Here is a 17347-nt window from a genome sequence, read left to right as displayed (position 1 = left end):
ATATACTAACCATAATAATGAGAACATATTGCATGTCACTTACATAATCATGTGCATTTTTTGTGATCTCAGCATTCTGTTTAACACTGACAAATTTGAAAATACATAGCTATGTCCTTGTTTTGTACAATATTTAATACTGTTTTGTTATATGCACTTTGTATTTCCACTTTGGAAGTTGCTCTGGATAAAAGCATCTGCTATATTACAAAATGTTACTGTACCATCTCAGATTAGTTAGCTAGCCAGCTTAATTACACCATACTCTATAACACTGAGATTTGTTTTTGAACGTGGGTAGCAAGACTACTTTGCTTAATAAATTCATACCATAACTTGCCATTGGGAGACATTTAGGAGGAAATGTCCGTGTCATATTTTTCTGATACCAATCTATGGTTTCTTCTTTTGAATTATATTCATTCTTACATACTGTAGGTGTGAATCCAACCAATCTGGCTCTTTTGTACTCGTTCATACAATTCCATGTTTTGCAGACTGCTGTGCTATAGCTTTAGTTAGCCTTGTGTACAAGTACACTGGGGGTGGTTTATGCTGTAAAGATTTTATTCATAAATGTGACACGAGAGAGGATACACAACATTCTAAATATCCTCCAGAGTTAAATTGATGACCACTGAATTTAATCTTGTTCCCATCCCCTCTAATTATTTTTACTGTGATGTTGTGTGTTGTTACAAAATAATTTGTAAGATGAAAGTATTACATTACATTATTTTCATTTAGCAGATGCTCTCATCCAGAACATAGGTTATTTTTTACATTTACATTTATTCATTTGGCAGACGCTTTTATCCAAAGCAACTTACAAGTGAGGCAGAGTACAACACAAGCAAAAAACCATAAGGAGTCAACAATACTAGAAGCGTTGCATGACCAGGTTTCAGTGTTTGGCCAGACAAGGTAAAAGCTAGCTGGTAGAGGTAATGAGTGCATTAAACCATTAGATTACATTTTCTTAAATAGGGAAACAGTTTTGAGACATGAGAAATTCCTTTAGGTGGTAGTGTGACAGGTGCTCAGGTGACAGCGGAAGAGTTATGTCATCAGATTGAAGATGGAGAGGGACTTGGCAGAATGAAGTGTGGAAGTTCATTCCACTATTAGGGGACAATGGCAAGTTATTATTTATTTATTTATTTATTTATTTATTTATACATGTTATCCATTTATACAGCTGGATATTTTCGGAGGCAATTCTGGGTTAAGTACCTTGCCCATGGGTACAGCAGCAGTGCCCCAGCAGGGAACTGAACCAGTAAGCTTTGGGATATGAACCCTACTCCTTACAACTATGCCACACAGCCACCCTTTATGCATTTACTTAATTTTCCTTATAAAGTTAATAATTCATCAAGTATGTTTTTTGGGAGTGAACTGTGAGAATATGTAACGATTATGTTTTTTAGTACTGTCAATAATTGAATTATCCAGTTTGACATCTAGTTACACAAGCTAGCACTTTATTATTTGAAATTATATAAGATTTGTATGATACACACGTTTTTTTTTATAGATGATGCATATTGCTATTGGCTGAGTCTGTTGCAGCTGTTTGGCCTAATACACATGTAAGATGCATCATTTGTGTTTCTAAAGCTGGCAGTGTGGATCAATTCAATTCAATTCAATTCATTTTTATTTGTATAGCGCTTTTTACAACACAAGTTGTCACAAAGCAGCTTTACATTGTTCCCAGGCCTGAGACCCCCTGAGAGCAAGCCTAAGGCAACAGTGGCAAGGAAAAACTCCCTATCAGGAAGAAACCTTGAGCAGAACCGGGGGGGCCCATCTGCTTCTGGCCGGCACTGGGCAGATAGAACAATAGTAGTTAACAGTAGAGTAATTATAAGAAGGACTAAGTGGTCATTGCTTTCATGGACCCTGTGCCGTGATCTGGTGTTGACTTTTCTTAGGGTCGCCCTCATGACTATGCCGGTCCCTTGCCTCCCGCCCCCTAGGTATGGATCAGATGTTGAAGGTTAAGGCTAATGGCCATAGCTTCCTGAACATACCCAATATCACCTGATTTCAAAACTAGACTTGTTATCAGAGAGCTGAATCCTAGGTGGCAAACTACTGTGCCTTGCTCATTGTCCTTAACCTTTTTCTTCAGTAGTAACCAGCAGCACTAGTGGGAAATATATGAAATGCATACTGTATACTCCTACAAGTATTTCATGTTGCCTGTTCTGATATTAAAATATTAAAAGTACCCTTTGTGATTTCAGTTTACTAACTGTAACTCAAACAAAATGGTTTGGATATGTATGTACTGCACCATTAATGCTCCATTAATGACTCAATGGAAAATGTTTAAATATAAAATAAATACAAAATCAATGGTTTTGTTCTGTAATGTTATCATCTCATCTCTACTGCAGTGTAATTTACTTTAATTGACTCTAAATTCGTAACATTACAAAACACTCTATCAATAAAGACAAAACAGTCTGAAAATGTGTTACCTAAAATCCATCCCATACGTATCATGTTGAATTGATATAGATACCATATTCTTAAAGTTCATTACCTGTACATTTTTAAATACATGTTTACTTTTTAAACAAAAATGTGGAATGTCATCACAATAATAGTGAATAAAACAGTGAATTACTGTTCTTACAATTTATTTAAAAAGGGCATAAAATATAAAATATGCAGAAAACAAATTATTCATTTCCAATACTACTGAAACACTATTATTACATTTTTTCCATATAAAATTATGAAATACCTCATATGACTGTCTAGCAACCCTGTAGATGCTAGCTAGCTTCTGGTGGGAATAATTGCGTTATTGTCGAGGAGTAACCATGGAAACTCCAGGTAGCCCCTAACAGGATATTTTCTCTTAGCTACTATGGCCAGCAAATTGACCTTACCTTAGTTTGCTGATTACAAAATTTAAAACTTATTCACACAAGAAACATTCATCATGATAATTATTAATACTTTCTGTAGCAAAGGGCAAGAGCAGTGACCCCACCCAGCCTCAAACCCAGGTCTACAGGGTACCAACCATGCGACTTTGACTGCTCGTTGACAGGCTCGTTGGTATGGCAGTCAGAGCACATACTCAACTGTAGTGACAGCACTTTGTCACACTGCCCTCCCTTTCGGGAAGTGTGCCCATGCGCTTCACGCACCATGGCGTCCCTCACGCATCCCCCACCATACTTCTCCCATCCCAGGGTGCCCCACTCACTGGTGCTTCACCCATCTCTGGGGTCCCTCACACACTGGGGTCCACCTAACCTGGGGGTCCCTCGTACAGCTCACACACTGGGCACGCCTGCGATGGCCTTGCGGCAAGCTATCCCACACTAACACCATTTGTAGCAAAGGGCGAGAGCAGTCACCCCACCCAGCCTTGAACCCAGGTCTACAGGGTACCAACCAAGTAGACCTGGTTGACTGTGACGCTAAAGAGCCAGGCTCGTTGGTATGGCAGTCAGAGCGCATACTCAACTGTAGTGACAGCACTCTGTCACACTTTCCATGGATTTTTCATCACATAATAAATTAAAGAACTGTGTGGCGCCTAACTAGCGTCAGCTACAGCTTAGCTTAGTCAGCTAGCGCTTAGCTATATAGCTAACAGTTAGCTAACCTAGGTCAACAGCTAACTTGGAATCGGTCTAACCGACAAACTTACATTTTCAGAATATATATGAAAGCAAAATATATGTTGTGAAACACTATTAGGCATGCACTTGTAACATACCTGTAATCTATTAAAAAGTGCAAAATCTGTGTTTTTCTTCATTTCATGATGTTCTGTTAAATGCACTTTGCACTTACATACTGGAAGTCATTCTGGATAAGAGCGTCTACCAAATGACAAAAATGTGGCGAAATGTACTTGTTTTGTAAATGTGTTACCGTCTCTTGTGAAGTCTGCTTTTCTTTTACCAGAGTATGGAATAACATCGTCATAAATGGCTCCTGCTTTACTTGGCACCGCTCTGTGGTGACTATATGATACTGCCTGAACAACATCGCATTGCAAAATTGTTTTTAAAGGGGTGCATTAGTTTTATATTCCAAACTAGCTGTCCATATACGTTCAAATATTCACATTTCACTCTTATTGGCGAGCAAGACTCGCTTCACTCGCTTGGTTGGTTGGCTTGGCTTGGTTACTTAGCTCTACATTTAGTTAATTAAAGAAACATACAACTGATCTGGCCTTGCCAACTACAGAGGTGCAAGAACATTTGCTGCACAGCCTCATATTTTCAATGAGGCCATTATCAATTAAACTGATGCACTAATTGCACTCATTGCTTTCCTCATGTCACACCTTCCTGTTGCCCCTAGCAGTGGTATTGTGACAGGAATTCAATCTGTATTTACACTGTCAGCTTAACAAAGCAAAGGTAACAGCATAGTTAGAATTTTGAAATTCTAGCAAAGGGAAAAGGCCACTACTGAATATTATTATTATTATTATTGTTATTTCCATGATTAAGTTGTAATTAAAAAGTCACAATCAAAATTTGAATACAGGTGGCCACACTAAAGGAAATGATGTCTAATCCAAACATTTTTTTTAGTTGTGACATGAAAGCATATATCTCTGTTCTCACACACAATTTACAGTATTGATTCTTGGACCACACTGCAACAGCATTTCAACTACAAATGAATTTATGGTGTACCAGATACCATTCTGGAGAGCTATGCAAAGAACAAAACCACACTAGAGAAAACACAATCACAAAAGATGTTTTATTTAAACGTTCTTTAGAAAACTAATTTTCCAATGAAAAATGAGGTCTGGGGTTAGGTGAAGCAGTTACCAGGTAGAGCATATCCAGAGGCCAGGCTCCCATAAATGTTGCAAGCAAACAAGGATATGCTGTACTGACCCAGCCTCTTTCTCTCTCTCCAGATCTCGCATGTGCAATCCCAGCTCACCACTTGGGGCAGCCTCAATGACTGCTTGACTCCAGCCACTGCTAGGACATATCATGGATCTCGTGGAAGGGGTTTACATACTTACCATGTGGGGTAAGTTCTCTTGATTGCATCAGGGTGTCCATCTGCTGCTGTAAGCTTGCCAACTCCTCCCCCATGAATGCCGCTCTGCCCTTCATCTGCCTGTAGCTCTCACTGATGCTCTGGAGGCAGTGGAGCTTCCCAGCAAGATTTCTGTCTTCATCCTCCAGCCTACAGCACTTCACCATCTTCTTCAGCTGCTGAGAGTGCTCATCCACCCTAGACGTTATTCTGCTGATTGTATCCTCTTTATGGAGCTGCGTGAGCTGCAGCTCACTACGGGACACAGAGCTGTGCTTCTGTATCTCCAGATTGATTGCCTCCTCTAAGGTTCTCTTCTCCATTGTGAGCTTGTCAGCCTCATGCTGCAACACAGTAATTCTGTCAGTCTGCCATTTGGCTCTGGCCTCCAGTTTAGCATTTTCAGTCTCCAGTCGCATGATGGATTCTTCCATGCTCCTAGCAGCTGACAGGAACTTTTGCAGATTTTTGGAGATGGAAGTAACCTCACAAACCTTATTGTCCAGTGCAGTCTTCAATTTGTGAATGCTACTTTCTGATTTGATGCACTGATCCTCACTTTCATGGAGCAGTCTTTCAAGAGTTTTCATATCCATCTGCATATAAAATTTTTCCTCCTTGACATTGCTGCAGTGCCGACTCAGAATTTCAAGTGATTCCTCACACAACCAGAGTTTCTCCTGCATGTCAGCTAATTCCTGCAGTAGTACTCTCTCTCTCACACTTGTGTCACACTCCAGCAGCTTCTGGAGATCAACATTTCTGGTGACCAGCTCCCTCCTGTCCTCTTCCACCACCTGTAATGTCTCTGCATTATCAGATTGCCTTTTCAGGTTACTGAAGTGAACCTGCATGTCCACTAGCTCCTGTTCTTTATCTTGTGCTCTTTTTGTGGCCTCATCCAACTGTTGTCGGAGCATCGTTGCTTCTTTCACCTCCCCCAGCCGCTGCAGGGCATCTTGCAGAAGCTTACTTTTGGTAGCCTCTTCCTCCATGTCCAACAACTCCCTCTCCCTCTGTTGGATATGAGCATTTGGTGTCAGCAGTCTTTTCTTCTGCAAATCCTGACTGATCTGTTCATCAGAATCTTTCTTGACCATTGTGGTTTTCTCTAGCATGCTCTGCAGCTGTGTAATTCTGTTCTTCTGTTCTTCAACTAAAGCCTCCATTCTTGACTTTTCACCTTCCAGTTGGATCACAGACTCCTCCAGCTGCTTGACCGTCTTCTCCATTTCAGCATTGGCTGAGAGGACCTCATGTAGTTTCTGGGAGGAAGTGATGACCTCTTGCTCCTTGTCACTCAAGGTGAATGTCAGATTGTGAAAACGGTCCTCTAAATGGGTAAACTTGTCCTGGCTTTCCTGCAGTCTTTGTTCAAGTTTGTTCATATCCATCTGAATACGTACTTTTTCCTCTGCAAGCTCACAACACTGGTAATTGCTGTCTTTTAGTGATGCCTGACAAATTGACAGTTTGGATTGGCTGTCAGACAGTTCCTGCTGCATCTGAGAAAGAGTGCTCTCTCTGTCTGCTTCTCTACAACTGAGCAGCTCCTGGAGATCTGCATTTTTAGAGGCTAACTCTGTGCTCCTCTCTTCTAACATTTGTGTCCTCTCCTCATAACCTTTCATTTTAGTCAGAGAGTTGTTTAAGCGGCTCTGCATGTCCCTCAATGCCTGCCCTTTCAGCTCTGTGTTTTCCTGGGCCTCCTTCAATTGCTGATGGAGCATTGTGCGTTCACTTTGCATCAGCTCTATATGATTCTGAAAGGCTTCTTGCTGAGCGTTAGCCTTACTGATCTTCTGCCTCTCATACAACAGCATGGCCTCCATTTCTTTCACCTGTGCCTGTGCCTTTAGGAATAGCACATTTTGCTTCTGCACCTCTAGAGTCAGTTTTTCTTCCAAATCTTTCTTCATCATTACAACCTTCTCAGCCTCCTTCTGTAGCATGGTGATTCTGCTGTTCTGCTGCTCAGCCACCTCTTGCAGCTGTTTGATGGTGTTTTCCATGCTAGTGGATGTTGCCAGGTCCTCCTGTAGCTTCTGGGAATAGGCTAGGATGTTTTGCTCCTTTTCACCTAGGGCACTCTTCAGGGTATAGTTGCAGTGTTCTGATTGGACATACCTGTCCTCAGTCTCCTGTAGTATTACCTTGAGCTTTTCCATATCCATCTGCAAGCATACATTTTCTTCCTTGAGATTTCTATAGAGGAGAGCATTGTCTTTCAGCAGTTCCTCACAATTTGACAGTTTAGTTTGGCTGTCAGCTAGTTCCTGTTGTACTTGCTGCAGAGTGTTCTCTCTCTCAGCTTCCTTGCAATCTAGGAGCTCCTGGAGATGTGCATTTTTAGAGGTTAACTCTTTGCATCTCTCCTCTACCATGTGTATTGTTCTCTCATTGTATGCCTGTATTTTACCCTGATTGTCATTTAAAGTGTCCCACAAGTCCTTCATTTCATGTTCTTTCAGTTCTGCGTTTTTCTGGGCCTCCTCCAGCTGTTGATGGAGAATCTGCTGCTCATGTTGCATTAGCTGTATCTGATCCTGAAGGACCTTTTGCTGAATGTTAGCCTTGCTAGATTTCTCCCTCTCATACAACATCACTGCCTCAATTTCCTTCAACTGTGCCTCTGCATTTAGGACTAGTACATTTTGTTTCTGCAGCTCTTGATTCAGATGTTCCTCTAAATCCTTCTTCGCTATGGCAGCCTCTTCAGCCTCCTTCTGTAGCATGGCAGCTCTGTTGATCTGCAGGTTAGCTGCCTCCTCCAGTCTGGTATTATCAAGGTTCTTCAGCTGCACAGACTCTTCAAGCTGCTTTATGATCCTCTCCAGGCTTGCAGATGTTACTAGGTTCTCCTGCAGCTTCTGGGAATATGTATTGATCTTATGCACCTTGTCATCAAGGGCAGCCTTCAGACTATAGTTGAAACACTCTGATTGGGCATACTTGTCCTCAGTCTCCTGCAGCATTACATGGAGCTTTTCTTTATCCTTCTGCATGCATAGATTGTCCTCTTTGAGTTCTTTACAGTGGTCAGCATTGTCTTTGAGCAATGCCTCACAATTTGACAGTTTAGCCTGATTGTCATTTAAGGTGTCCTGCAAGTCCTTTAGTTCCTGTTCTTTCAGTTCTGCATTTTTCTGGGCCACCTCCAGCTGCTGATGGAGCATCTGCCGCTCATGTTGCATCAGTTCTATCTGACCCTGAAGGGCCTCTTGCTGAGAGCTAGACTTGCTGACCCTCTCTTTCTCTTTCAGCAGTGCTGCCTCCATTTCCTGCAGTTGTGCCTGTGTATTTATAGACTGCACACATTGTTTCTGTACCTCTTGATTAAGTTTTTCCTCTAAATCCCTAATGACTATTGCACACTCTTCGGCCTCCTTGTATAGCAAGGCAATTCTATCTTTCCTCTCTTTGGTTACCTCCTCCAGTCTACTGTTCTTCATCTCCATCTTCAGCACAGACTCCTCAAGTTCTGCGATGGTCTTGTTCATGTCCATGGAAGTTGTCAGAACTTCCTGCAACTTCTGGGAATAGGCTATGATCTCATGCTCCTTGTCATCCAAGGCACTCGTTAGTTTATGGTTACAATGTCTTGTTTGTACATATTTGTCCTCACTCTCCTGCAGCATTTCCTCAAGCTTCTTGATGTATGTTTCCATGCTCAGTTTTTCTTTCTCAAGATATTTGCATCGGCGATCATTATCTTCAAGTGATGGTTCACAAATTGACAGTTGTTTTTGGTTTTTACTCAGCTCTTGTTGAACTTGCTGTAGAGTGGTCTCTCCTTCAGTTTCTTTACAATGAATACGCCTGTGGAGCTCTTCATTTTGAGAGACTAACTCTTTGCATCTCCTCTCCAACACCTGTACCTTCTTCTCATTGTGTGCCTCCATTCCAGCCAGCGTCTCTCTTAAGGAATACTGCATGTCCCTCAGTGCCTGCTCTTTCATCTCTGCATTTCTCTGGGACTCCTCCAGCTGCTGATGTAGCATCTGCTGCTCATTTTGCATCAGCTCTATCTGATCCTGAAGGGCCTCTTGCTGAGCTTTAGTCTCGCTGACCTTCTGCCTCTCATACAACACTGCCTCCATTTCTTTTAGTTGTGCTTGTCCATTTAGGAACAGCACATTCCGATTCTGCATCTCTTGATTAAGCTGTTCCTCCAAGTCCTTCCTGACCATCGCAGACTCCTCAGCCTCTTTCTCTAGCATGGTGATTCTACTGCTCTGCTGTTTGGCCAGCTCCTCCAATGTTGCAGTCTGCATCTTTGTCTGCTCTCCAGATTCCTCCAGCTGCTTGATAGTTCTGTCCAAGAGTGCTGCAGTTGGCAGGGACTCCTGCAGTTTTGTTGAGGAAGCTACAATCTCATGATCCTTGTCTTCTATGGTGCACCTCAAGATGTCCAGGCAAAGCTTCAATTGCATATTTTCATCCTCCTTCTCCTGCAGCTTTTGCTGTAGCTCAGCCTTGTCGATCTGCACGCATAGTTTCTCTCCTTGCAGATCGATGCAATGGGTTGTTTTTTCTTCAAGTGCTGTCTCACACATCAACAATTTTTTCTGAATGTCAGCCACTTCCTGCTGTAGTTGCCACAGAGCAATTTCTCTTCCTGTTTTCTTGCACTCCTTCAGTTGTTTATATTTACACACTAAGTGCTTTCTTCTCTCCATCACCATCTGCATGTTCTCGTTGTCGTCTGCTGACATAACATCCAGTGTGTCATTTAAGCAATCCTGGACATTCATCACTGCCTGTGCTTCCATCTCTGCATTTTTCTGTGCCTCCTGCAACTGTTGGCAGAGTAATGTGCGCTCATTTTGCCACACTTCCCACTGCTCCTGCAGGGCCTCTTGCACTGTCTTAACCAGCTTCTGGGAGAGTATGTGGATGAACTCATGCTGGCTGGAGGCCTCCTGTTCACACTTTTCCTGTACCTCCTGGTACTTGATCCGTGCCTGCTCTAGAGCAAAATTCATTTCTGCCTGCAACACCTTGCCTTGCTCCACCTGAAGATGGGCCAAGCCCAGCTTGACCTCCAGTACCTTTCTGGCCTGTTTCTCCAGTTCCAGCTCATCATTTTGCTGTGATGTAGCATTTTTCTCCATCACTGCTGAATGTATTGACAGCAGCCATTTATTTATGTATTTTTGGATGCTGTCATAACTGTACTGATTATGACATCACAATAGTTCAGAATTCTGCTATCACTCACACCAGGTGTGGGTTTAGCACCAGAATTCCGCACCATGATAGGTTAAAACAATTTGATGTCACAAAACAACTTAGTTCCAGGTGAATAAACAACTTCCTCACCAGCTAATGGTTTTGCCTTTGGTATTTTATAAGAGAGGGCATTAGCAGTATCTCTAAAGCAGGTGCCTCGAATATCGGGTAAATTAAGTTTCTCAGACTTTTCTCAGATTTTTCCAAGACCATTAGTTGTATTATAAAACTATACTAAAAACACGTGTTCAACAAATTTCCATGTATAGCTTTCGCGTGGGTTGTACTCTGCATCACTTGTCGCTTTGGATAAAAGCATCTGACAAACGAATAAATGTAAATGTAAATCCGATGTTTCACGTGTTATGCAATAGCTACAATGGAAACATTTGTTTCCAGTAACAAACTGTGAGTGAGTTAGCTAGCTAGTAATCAAAGCTAACTAAGGGCCGACAATGTTCGGAAGAAACTGCACATCTTTTCTCGGATTTTTTTGCAACACGAAGCTCCGCTACACATGAATTTGCTGTACGTGAGAATGGGACATGCTTAACAATAACCAACGTTTCACGTGTTCTTTGTGCATGATTAGAAACTAATTTAGATTACTGCTTGCTCTTTCTGTTAGCTACCTAACATGCTGTTTTCACACTTGGTCCGTTTTGCTGGTCCGAACTCGAGTGCGATTATTCCCCTCTCCCCCCGCTGGTGTCCTTTCACATTACATTTTTTGGTTGCGAACCATGGTCCGTTTATGTCATCAACATGTAAAGAACGTGCAGCTTTTATTTACCAATGTCGCTAGGCAACGACGCAAAAGGAGGCAAAATGGAAAGCCACACTAGTTTTCTTATTTATATTTTGTTAATATGGTGTCAGCAAAATAACCGTGTTCGACATTTTCACTATGACATAAATGCATCCCGTTGTCTGAGAGTGATGCGAGCTGCTCGGATAAGGAGGTTTTTGCGGAGACAGGCGGCAGCTTTGCTTGCGGATACACACATTCCCTCAAGGTGATGGCTACCTGCAATTATTTCCATATGCAATTTATAATAGTTTTTCTAGATGCGACTAGCAAATAACAAATTACGCGTCACTCGGGACTAGTGTGAAAGCACACTAGAGCTTTTGGTGCAGACCCGAGTCCGTTTGAGCCGATAGTTCGGTTCGTTTTGTTGATGTGAACGCTGTTTTCCGAACTCGGGTGCGCACCAGGGACCGTACCCGAGTCCTCCAGAAAACGGGGGTCTGGGGTACGGTTCACCTGAACTCCAGTGCGGTTCGCATTTGGTGTGAAAGCTATTCAATCTAAAACCAGGAAGTAAACGCTATTTTGCCTCCCTATTGCGTCCTTGCCTAGCGACATTGGTAAATAAAAGCTGCACGTTCCTTACGTGTTGATGACGTAAACGGACCAGGGTTCGAAACCAAAAAATGTAATGTGAAAGGAGACCAGCGGGGGCAGGGGGTAGGGTTGCCAACTTCCTGAAATTGAAATAAGAAACGGGGGGCTGCTATCAAGCAGCTGGAGGAATCTGGAATCAGTCGGACTGGACATGAGACGGACTTCACTCTGCTAGCTCCCTAGTACAAAGTCGTCTCATGTCGGAGTGAGCCCATGTGTGAATAGAGCAGGTAATTTGGCGGAGAATTCACAGCCAGCTAGTGGGCGTGTTGATGACGTGTCTGTCGCGAAACCGGAGGAATACAAACATCTGGTTCCTACTCTTTTCTGCTTGCCTGTATATTTCTTTCCACCCTTTCGTTGATAGCCTATAAGTCCAACGATCAAATGTACACACTATATAGTAATAGGGAGCGATTTCGGACACAGTCTAAGAACAGCAGACCAAGCTCAACAATTGAGTATTGAATATTTTAAGATTTTATTGGACATCTTGAATGTTGTTTTCATTTAAGACCATGGGCAAAAGTTCCTTGCTTTAAGTGTTCTTTAAGTAATAAATGCAAAGTTATATTTGTCTCCTTTTTGATCCGAAAAATGATCCGATCCGTGACTCAGAAACCATGATACGATCCGAACCGTGAGTTTTGTGATCCGCTGCACCCCTAATAATTAATAATAAATTATGTGTACTGGTAACACCATTTGGATGGTTATGTGTGATATTTTTTATAGGCTACCCAAAAGTAAGCCTACAATAGTTATGTTCGCCTTCTCCTCCGTGCCACATTATGTGCCCGTACTACCTATAGGTAAGACATTGAAATGAAAAAACCTGAAAATACTTCAAATTTTCAACAATACTTTTCGTGAACTCGTCAATACTTTTCACTCGTGAGAATGCAAGTGGCGTCTAACTGGAAAATACCACGAGGAAATCTAAACCTGGACGTTTCTAAACTCACAATCAATGATTTCACGCGACAATGTAACATACTACAAATGTAATCATTAATGGTCGCATACTGGGTACTACAATGAAAAATAGCATGCAGTATATACTTGTGTAGTACGCAGTACACAGTATGCAGTAGGCGGATTCGAATACAGCCACTGCGTATGTATTACATGTGTAACAGATTATCATTCAAGAATTTTACTTGGGCTGTGCAAAACAACAGTTTAACATATATTATTTTCTCATTCTTTAGAATGTCCCATTCTTCAATATATACATAAAAACTACATTTGATGGACTCTGATAAGCTTACTCGCACTCGAGTTCAGACCAGCAAAACAGCGTTTTGTGTGAAAACAGCCTAAAATTCGCTAGCTAGCTTGAAGCTGTCAACACTGTCGCAGACACGTAGCTACTTAGCTAACAAGAGTGACCATATTGTAAATAGCAATCTAGGTAGGTGCGGGTTGGCAGTTTTGACATCTTACCTACACTAGTACTACTTTAAAACACTTGAGTGGTCAGGGTCTCTGCTCCTCACTTGCGTGAAGTTGGCACCCAAAGTATTTAAAAAGTTCGAAATGGTATTACTGTTCGTTTGTGCTACGTTTGTGCCGTAAAAATTTTCGTTTGTGCCGCTATGGTTTTTTAGATATAACAAATTATATTGTATGTGCTGTGACGTCACCCAGCACCCCAAGCTTCTCCGAATTGCTCCAAAATGGTCTCGTTCGTTTGTGCTGCTATGGATTTGTAGATATAAACATTGCATATTTGGGCGATGAGGTCACCCAGCACCCCAACCTTGGATATTTCCAAATAGCGCTACAACGTAAGTTTACTGGGATCCCATGTAATGTTATTGCTATTGTGTATATATTTTGATACCAACATATACACATTTACATGTACAATGCCTGGCAATATGGATGCCTATACAATAGCTTGCTTTAAATGGTAGATTTGGAATCCTTTTGTTGAGAAAAGTATGTTTTGAGAAGGAAGAGTCAGATGACCTGCACAAATTAAAATAATCAGTTCATTTAAGAAAATTCTTTATATGTTTTTGAAAGAGGAATAAAAATCAAAAACATATCTGTTTGTTTTATGCCATGTAAGATAAGTGAGAATAAGAATGACACACATTAAGAAAAAATAAATCAGGAAAGTGTCAGGAATAATCACTGATGGATAAAGGTGGAGATGGGATTACACAGTGAGTGGATGCGCAGAATCCTGCTGCTTGGAGTGGTGGAGAATTTCAGAGTTCTACCATAGACTCCACAGGGAGAAGTCTGGGCTCTGCAAGGCCCCGGCTGAGAAGGTAGAGTGGTCCAACAAGAGAGACAGCAGGCCAACACCAACTACCAGCATAAATTATATCTGTTCATCAGCAGATTCACTGCGTGAACGTGGCCTCTGCGTATGATCCATCTGAGCCCTACTGCATTTGAACTGAAAGCTATTATAATCTTTCTCCCTGCACCTCGTTGAATATTCTGACTTAACGCTTAAATCTTCGACAGAGGTCAGTTGTGATGATCAGCTGAATTGGTTTTGTTTACTGTGGAAGACCTTTTTTTAAATAAAAATGTAGATAAAACTTTAATTAAAACATACTGGATGTGTTTGCATTGTGTTGTTGATCTTTTTTTAATGAAGCAGATGTGTAGTATGTGGGAAGGTTGTGAGCTCACAGCTGGAGGGCCATGTTCTCCCAACAGGTGGCGATATGGTATCATCACGAGATGTGCTGGGACTGAAAACCCTGCAACTTCACCCCATATCAGATTTAAAAAGTAGATCATTCACAGATGTGGAAGCTGACATTCTAATAACAGTGTAAAATCATGAACAAATTTTAATACTGATGTATACATTTGATATTTTCTGCATTGCTGGGATTTCCTGTTTCTCTTAAATGTTTCTTTAATGTGGCGTTTGGACTAAGAATCTGTGTAGATCTGTCCTAATGGTCCAGCAGCCATTGTATACTGTCTTGTTCCCTACATTAAAAATGTGTAGAGGGGGTCACAGGCTGCCCAGAACCATAGAACTGTTGCTCTGCAGATGGTAACCTCTGGACAAATACGTGGACTGTTTGACATAATGTAATGGTGTGCAAGTCTTGGAAAGGACAAACCTGTTTTTGAATTTACATACCACCATAACAACTCACTATACTCACTACATTTACATTTATTCATTTGGCAGACGCTTTTATCCAAAGCGACTTACATAGGTTACAGTTCTTTACAATGTTATCCATTTATACAGCTGGATATTTACTGAGGCAACTGTGGCTTAAGTACCTTGCCCAAGGGTACAGCAGCAGTGTCCCAGCGGGGATCGAACCAGCAACCTGCCCTACACATGTAGGCAGTGAATGGCCCTAGTGTGGTGTGCTAAGAAGCAGGGTTTGTTACCTAAAGGTTGCTGGTTCGATTAACTGGTGGGACACTGCTTTTGTACTCTTGGGCAAAGGTTGCCACTTCACCAGGTCTGGCTCTGCTGTTATGCCTAAGGAGGCACAACAGGCACTTAACCCACATTGATCCAAAACACAATGAATATCCAGCTGTATAAATGGATATCATGCAAAAAGTATCTGCAAAGCACATGTAATAAGATGTATTTAGGAAGCAACTGAGGAAAACAAACAATACATGTTATGTCAACCTCATTCTGAAAATATGGATAGGACATATTCTGTCAGTCAAATGGTAATGCAGCGCACAGACACTTACATTAGAAAAGTGTACACTCACAGATGAGTTGTGACTGCACTCATTGTCCTCAGGTCCACTGCATACCAAGAACAGCTGGTCTGAGAAAATGACCATCCATTGGACACTTAAAATGGATAAGGCAGTTTCATCATTTCTATCAAACAAAAGGCGAACAAGTACGTCACCACTCATTGTTTTCAGGAAAATCATGAAAACAGCCAAGGACTGATAACCTTCTGAAAATGTTTGTGTTGAATATGCCTCAGTTGTCAAAGATGTAAACGAAATGTATAGAAGCATCATAACTCACCTACAATACAGAGGAGGGGAGAAAGTGTGAATGCTAGATCAGGCAGAGACAGGTAGGATGGGGTGGTGCAGTTCATGACTACAACAGCCATGAAAATGAAAAGCAGCAAACTTTATTCATCTTAATTTTGCGGCATTTTGGGTAAGACTGTCTTCACATCACATATTTCTCTTCTGGTCTTCTGAGTAAAGTCCAAGCACAAGTAAAGAGAATATAAACGATCTACTAAACAAATATGTGAGAATGTTCAGGAGTGATCTAGGCACACAAAAAACCTTTTTACATTGAACACCTTATTTAAAGCACAAACAATGCCACTGTCTCTGTTAAATACATCAAAACAGAAAACACATCATAAACAATATGGCATCTCAAATGTCAGTCAAACCTCTTTATTAAGTGCGGCTTTGATTAAGGAATGGGATGTCACTTCTCATTCTACAGTTTCAGCACCGCCAAGTGCATTCATCAGCTTGAGTTCCACATAATATTTCAGTCTCTCCAGTGGGCACACATTTGTGGCCCCATGAGCTCTGATCTACACTTTGGATAGGGTCTGTCACCATTGAATATTCAGCTGCACATACAGATGATCTGCATCTCAACAGATCCCTCAAAGAACTAGGTGTATGTACATTACTTCCAGTTAAATATTATCTGCACCAGTGTTACTATTCTGACCCCTCATCATTATCTATGTAATCACGATATTCTACATTTTTAAAATGAGTAAATGTAAAAGTGTAAACATAAAACTTCTCTTTGCATGGGCCTTTCTGGAGTAAACACCCTCAACTTTGAATTGATCAAATAATCAGATCAGATTCCTGTGGTTGTGTAAAAGACTGTACAAAAAGCTATTGACAAGATATATAACACAATATATAACAATGCAGTAATATACAAAAACTCAAATTGGTAATCAGCTGGTAAGTGATTCTGCATTACAGTGAAAGGAGAATAAATAATATCACATGGACTGGTCAGTCTTATTTCACGTTGCAATCACAGTGAGGCAGAGCTGACCTCTTGCCCAGAAAAACTAGCTTTTGTTGTTTATTGTTCCACTTCCTTCACTTCACTGAATGCATATTTGTGAAAAATGCTGCTATGCTTGAGTGAACATAATGTAGCAGTGTTCTGTTACCTTTACAAATCATAATCATTACTGACCTGTGTCTCAAGTTTTGTTGAGATGCAGATCCAACCAAAATGACTTGCATTCAAAGATATCTCTGACTCTTTATGACAATACTATCATACTGACTCCTGTAATATTCTTTGGTGGTTTGAAGTACTCCTCACCAACCACTATAGACCTGCACCACACTAACCACAAGAGGGACAGCAGCGTCACAGCTTGCACATCTCCATGCTATGCATTGCTCATGTCCAAAGGTGATGCTTTTAAAGTCCAAGTGTTATCATTATAGGACATGGATTGGTTGGCACAGTGGGCTCAGTGAAAGAAGGAGCTATCCAGATGATTTAGAGATCAGTGAATCTGCACAAAATCTGCACAGCATTGATCAAACAAACAAAACCCCATATAATCCCCAAAGCATGCCAGTTTTTTGTTGCTTATGGAGATTTGGGGAGCTGGGTTGGATAGAGCTGTGGTAAAGCATGCCCACCCCTTTTCTCTTCTTTCTATGGTCTCTCAA

The 17347-nt window shown here is 41.3% G+C and overlaps 1 protein-coding gene across 1 annotated transcript; it reads right to left on the bottom strand.

Annotated features, from left to right (window-relative positions):
• Positions 1–4985: 4985 nt before the first annotated feature.
• LOC118781661 (kinectin-like) lies at positions 4986–10160 on the bottom strand. The gene is made up of 3 exons (XM_036534669.1): positions 8925–10160; positions 8475–8606; positions 4986–8339 (listed from the first exon to the last, which is right to left on the bottom strand). Exons 1-3 carry the CDS (start codon positions 10158–10160, stop codon positions 4986–4988), a joined length of 4722 nt encoding a protein of 1573 aa, XP_036390562.1.
• Positions 10161–17347: the final 7187 nt, after the last annotated feature.

Source organism: Megalops cyprinoides, chromosome 8, assembly GCF_013368585.1.
Source record: "Megalops cyprinoides isolate fMegCyp1 chromosome 8, fMegCyp1.pri, whole genome shotgun sequence".
NCBI lineage: Eukaryota > Metazoa > Chordata > Actinopteri > Elopiformes > Megalopidae > Megalops > Megalops cyprinoides.
The sequence above is the reverse complement of the archived record's forward strand: the minus strand, read 5'-3'. Positions and strand labels throughout refer to the sequence as shown.

Excerpts from the sequence above, each read along its gene's own strand:
- LOC118781661 (XM_036534669.1), bottom strand. The coding sequence starts at position 10,160 with ATGGAGAAAAATGCTACATCACAGCAAAATGATGAGCTGGAACTGGAG. Across the intron at positions 8,607-8,924 it reads AGGCACACAATGAGAAGAAG|GAGCATGAGATCATAGCCTA; the intron begins GTACAGGTGTTG and ends TTGGATGACAAG. Across the intron at positions 8,340-8,474 it reads AGAACAGTAGACTGGAGGAG|GCACAACTGCAGGAAATGGA; the intron begins GTAACCAAAGAG and ends ATAAATACACAG.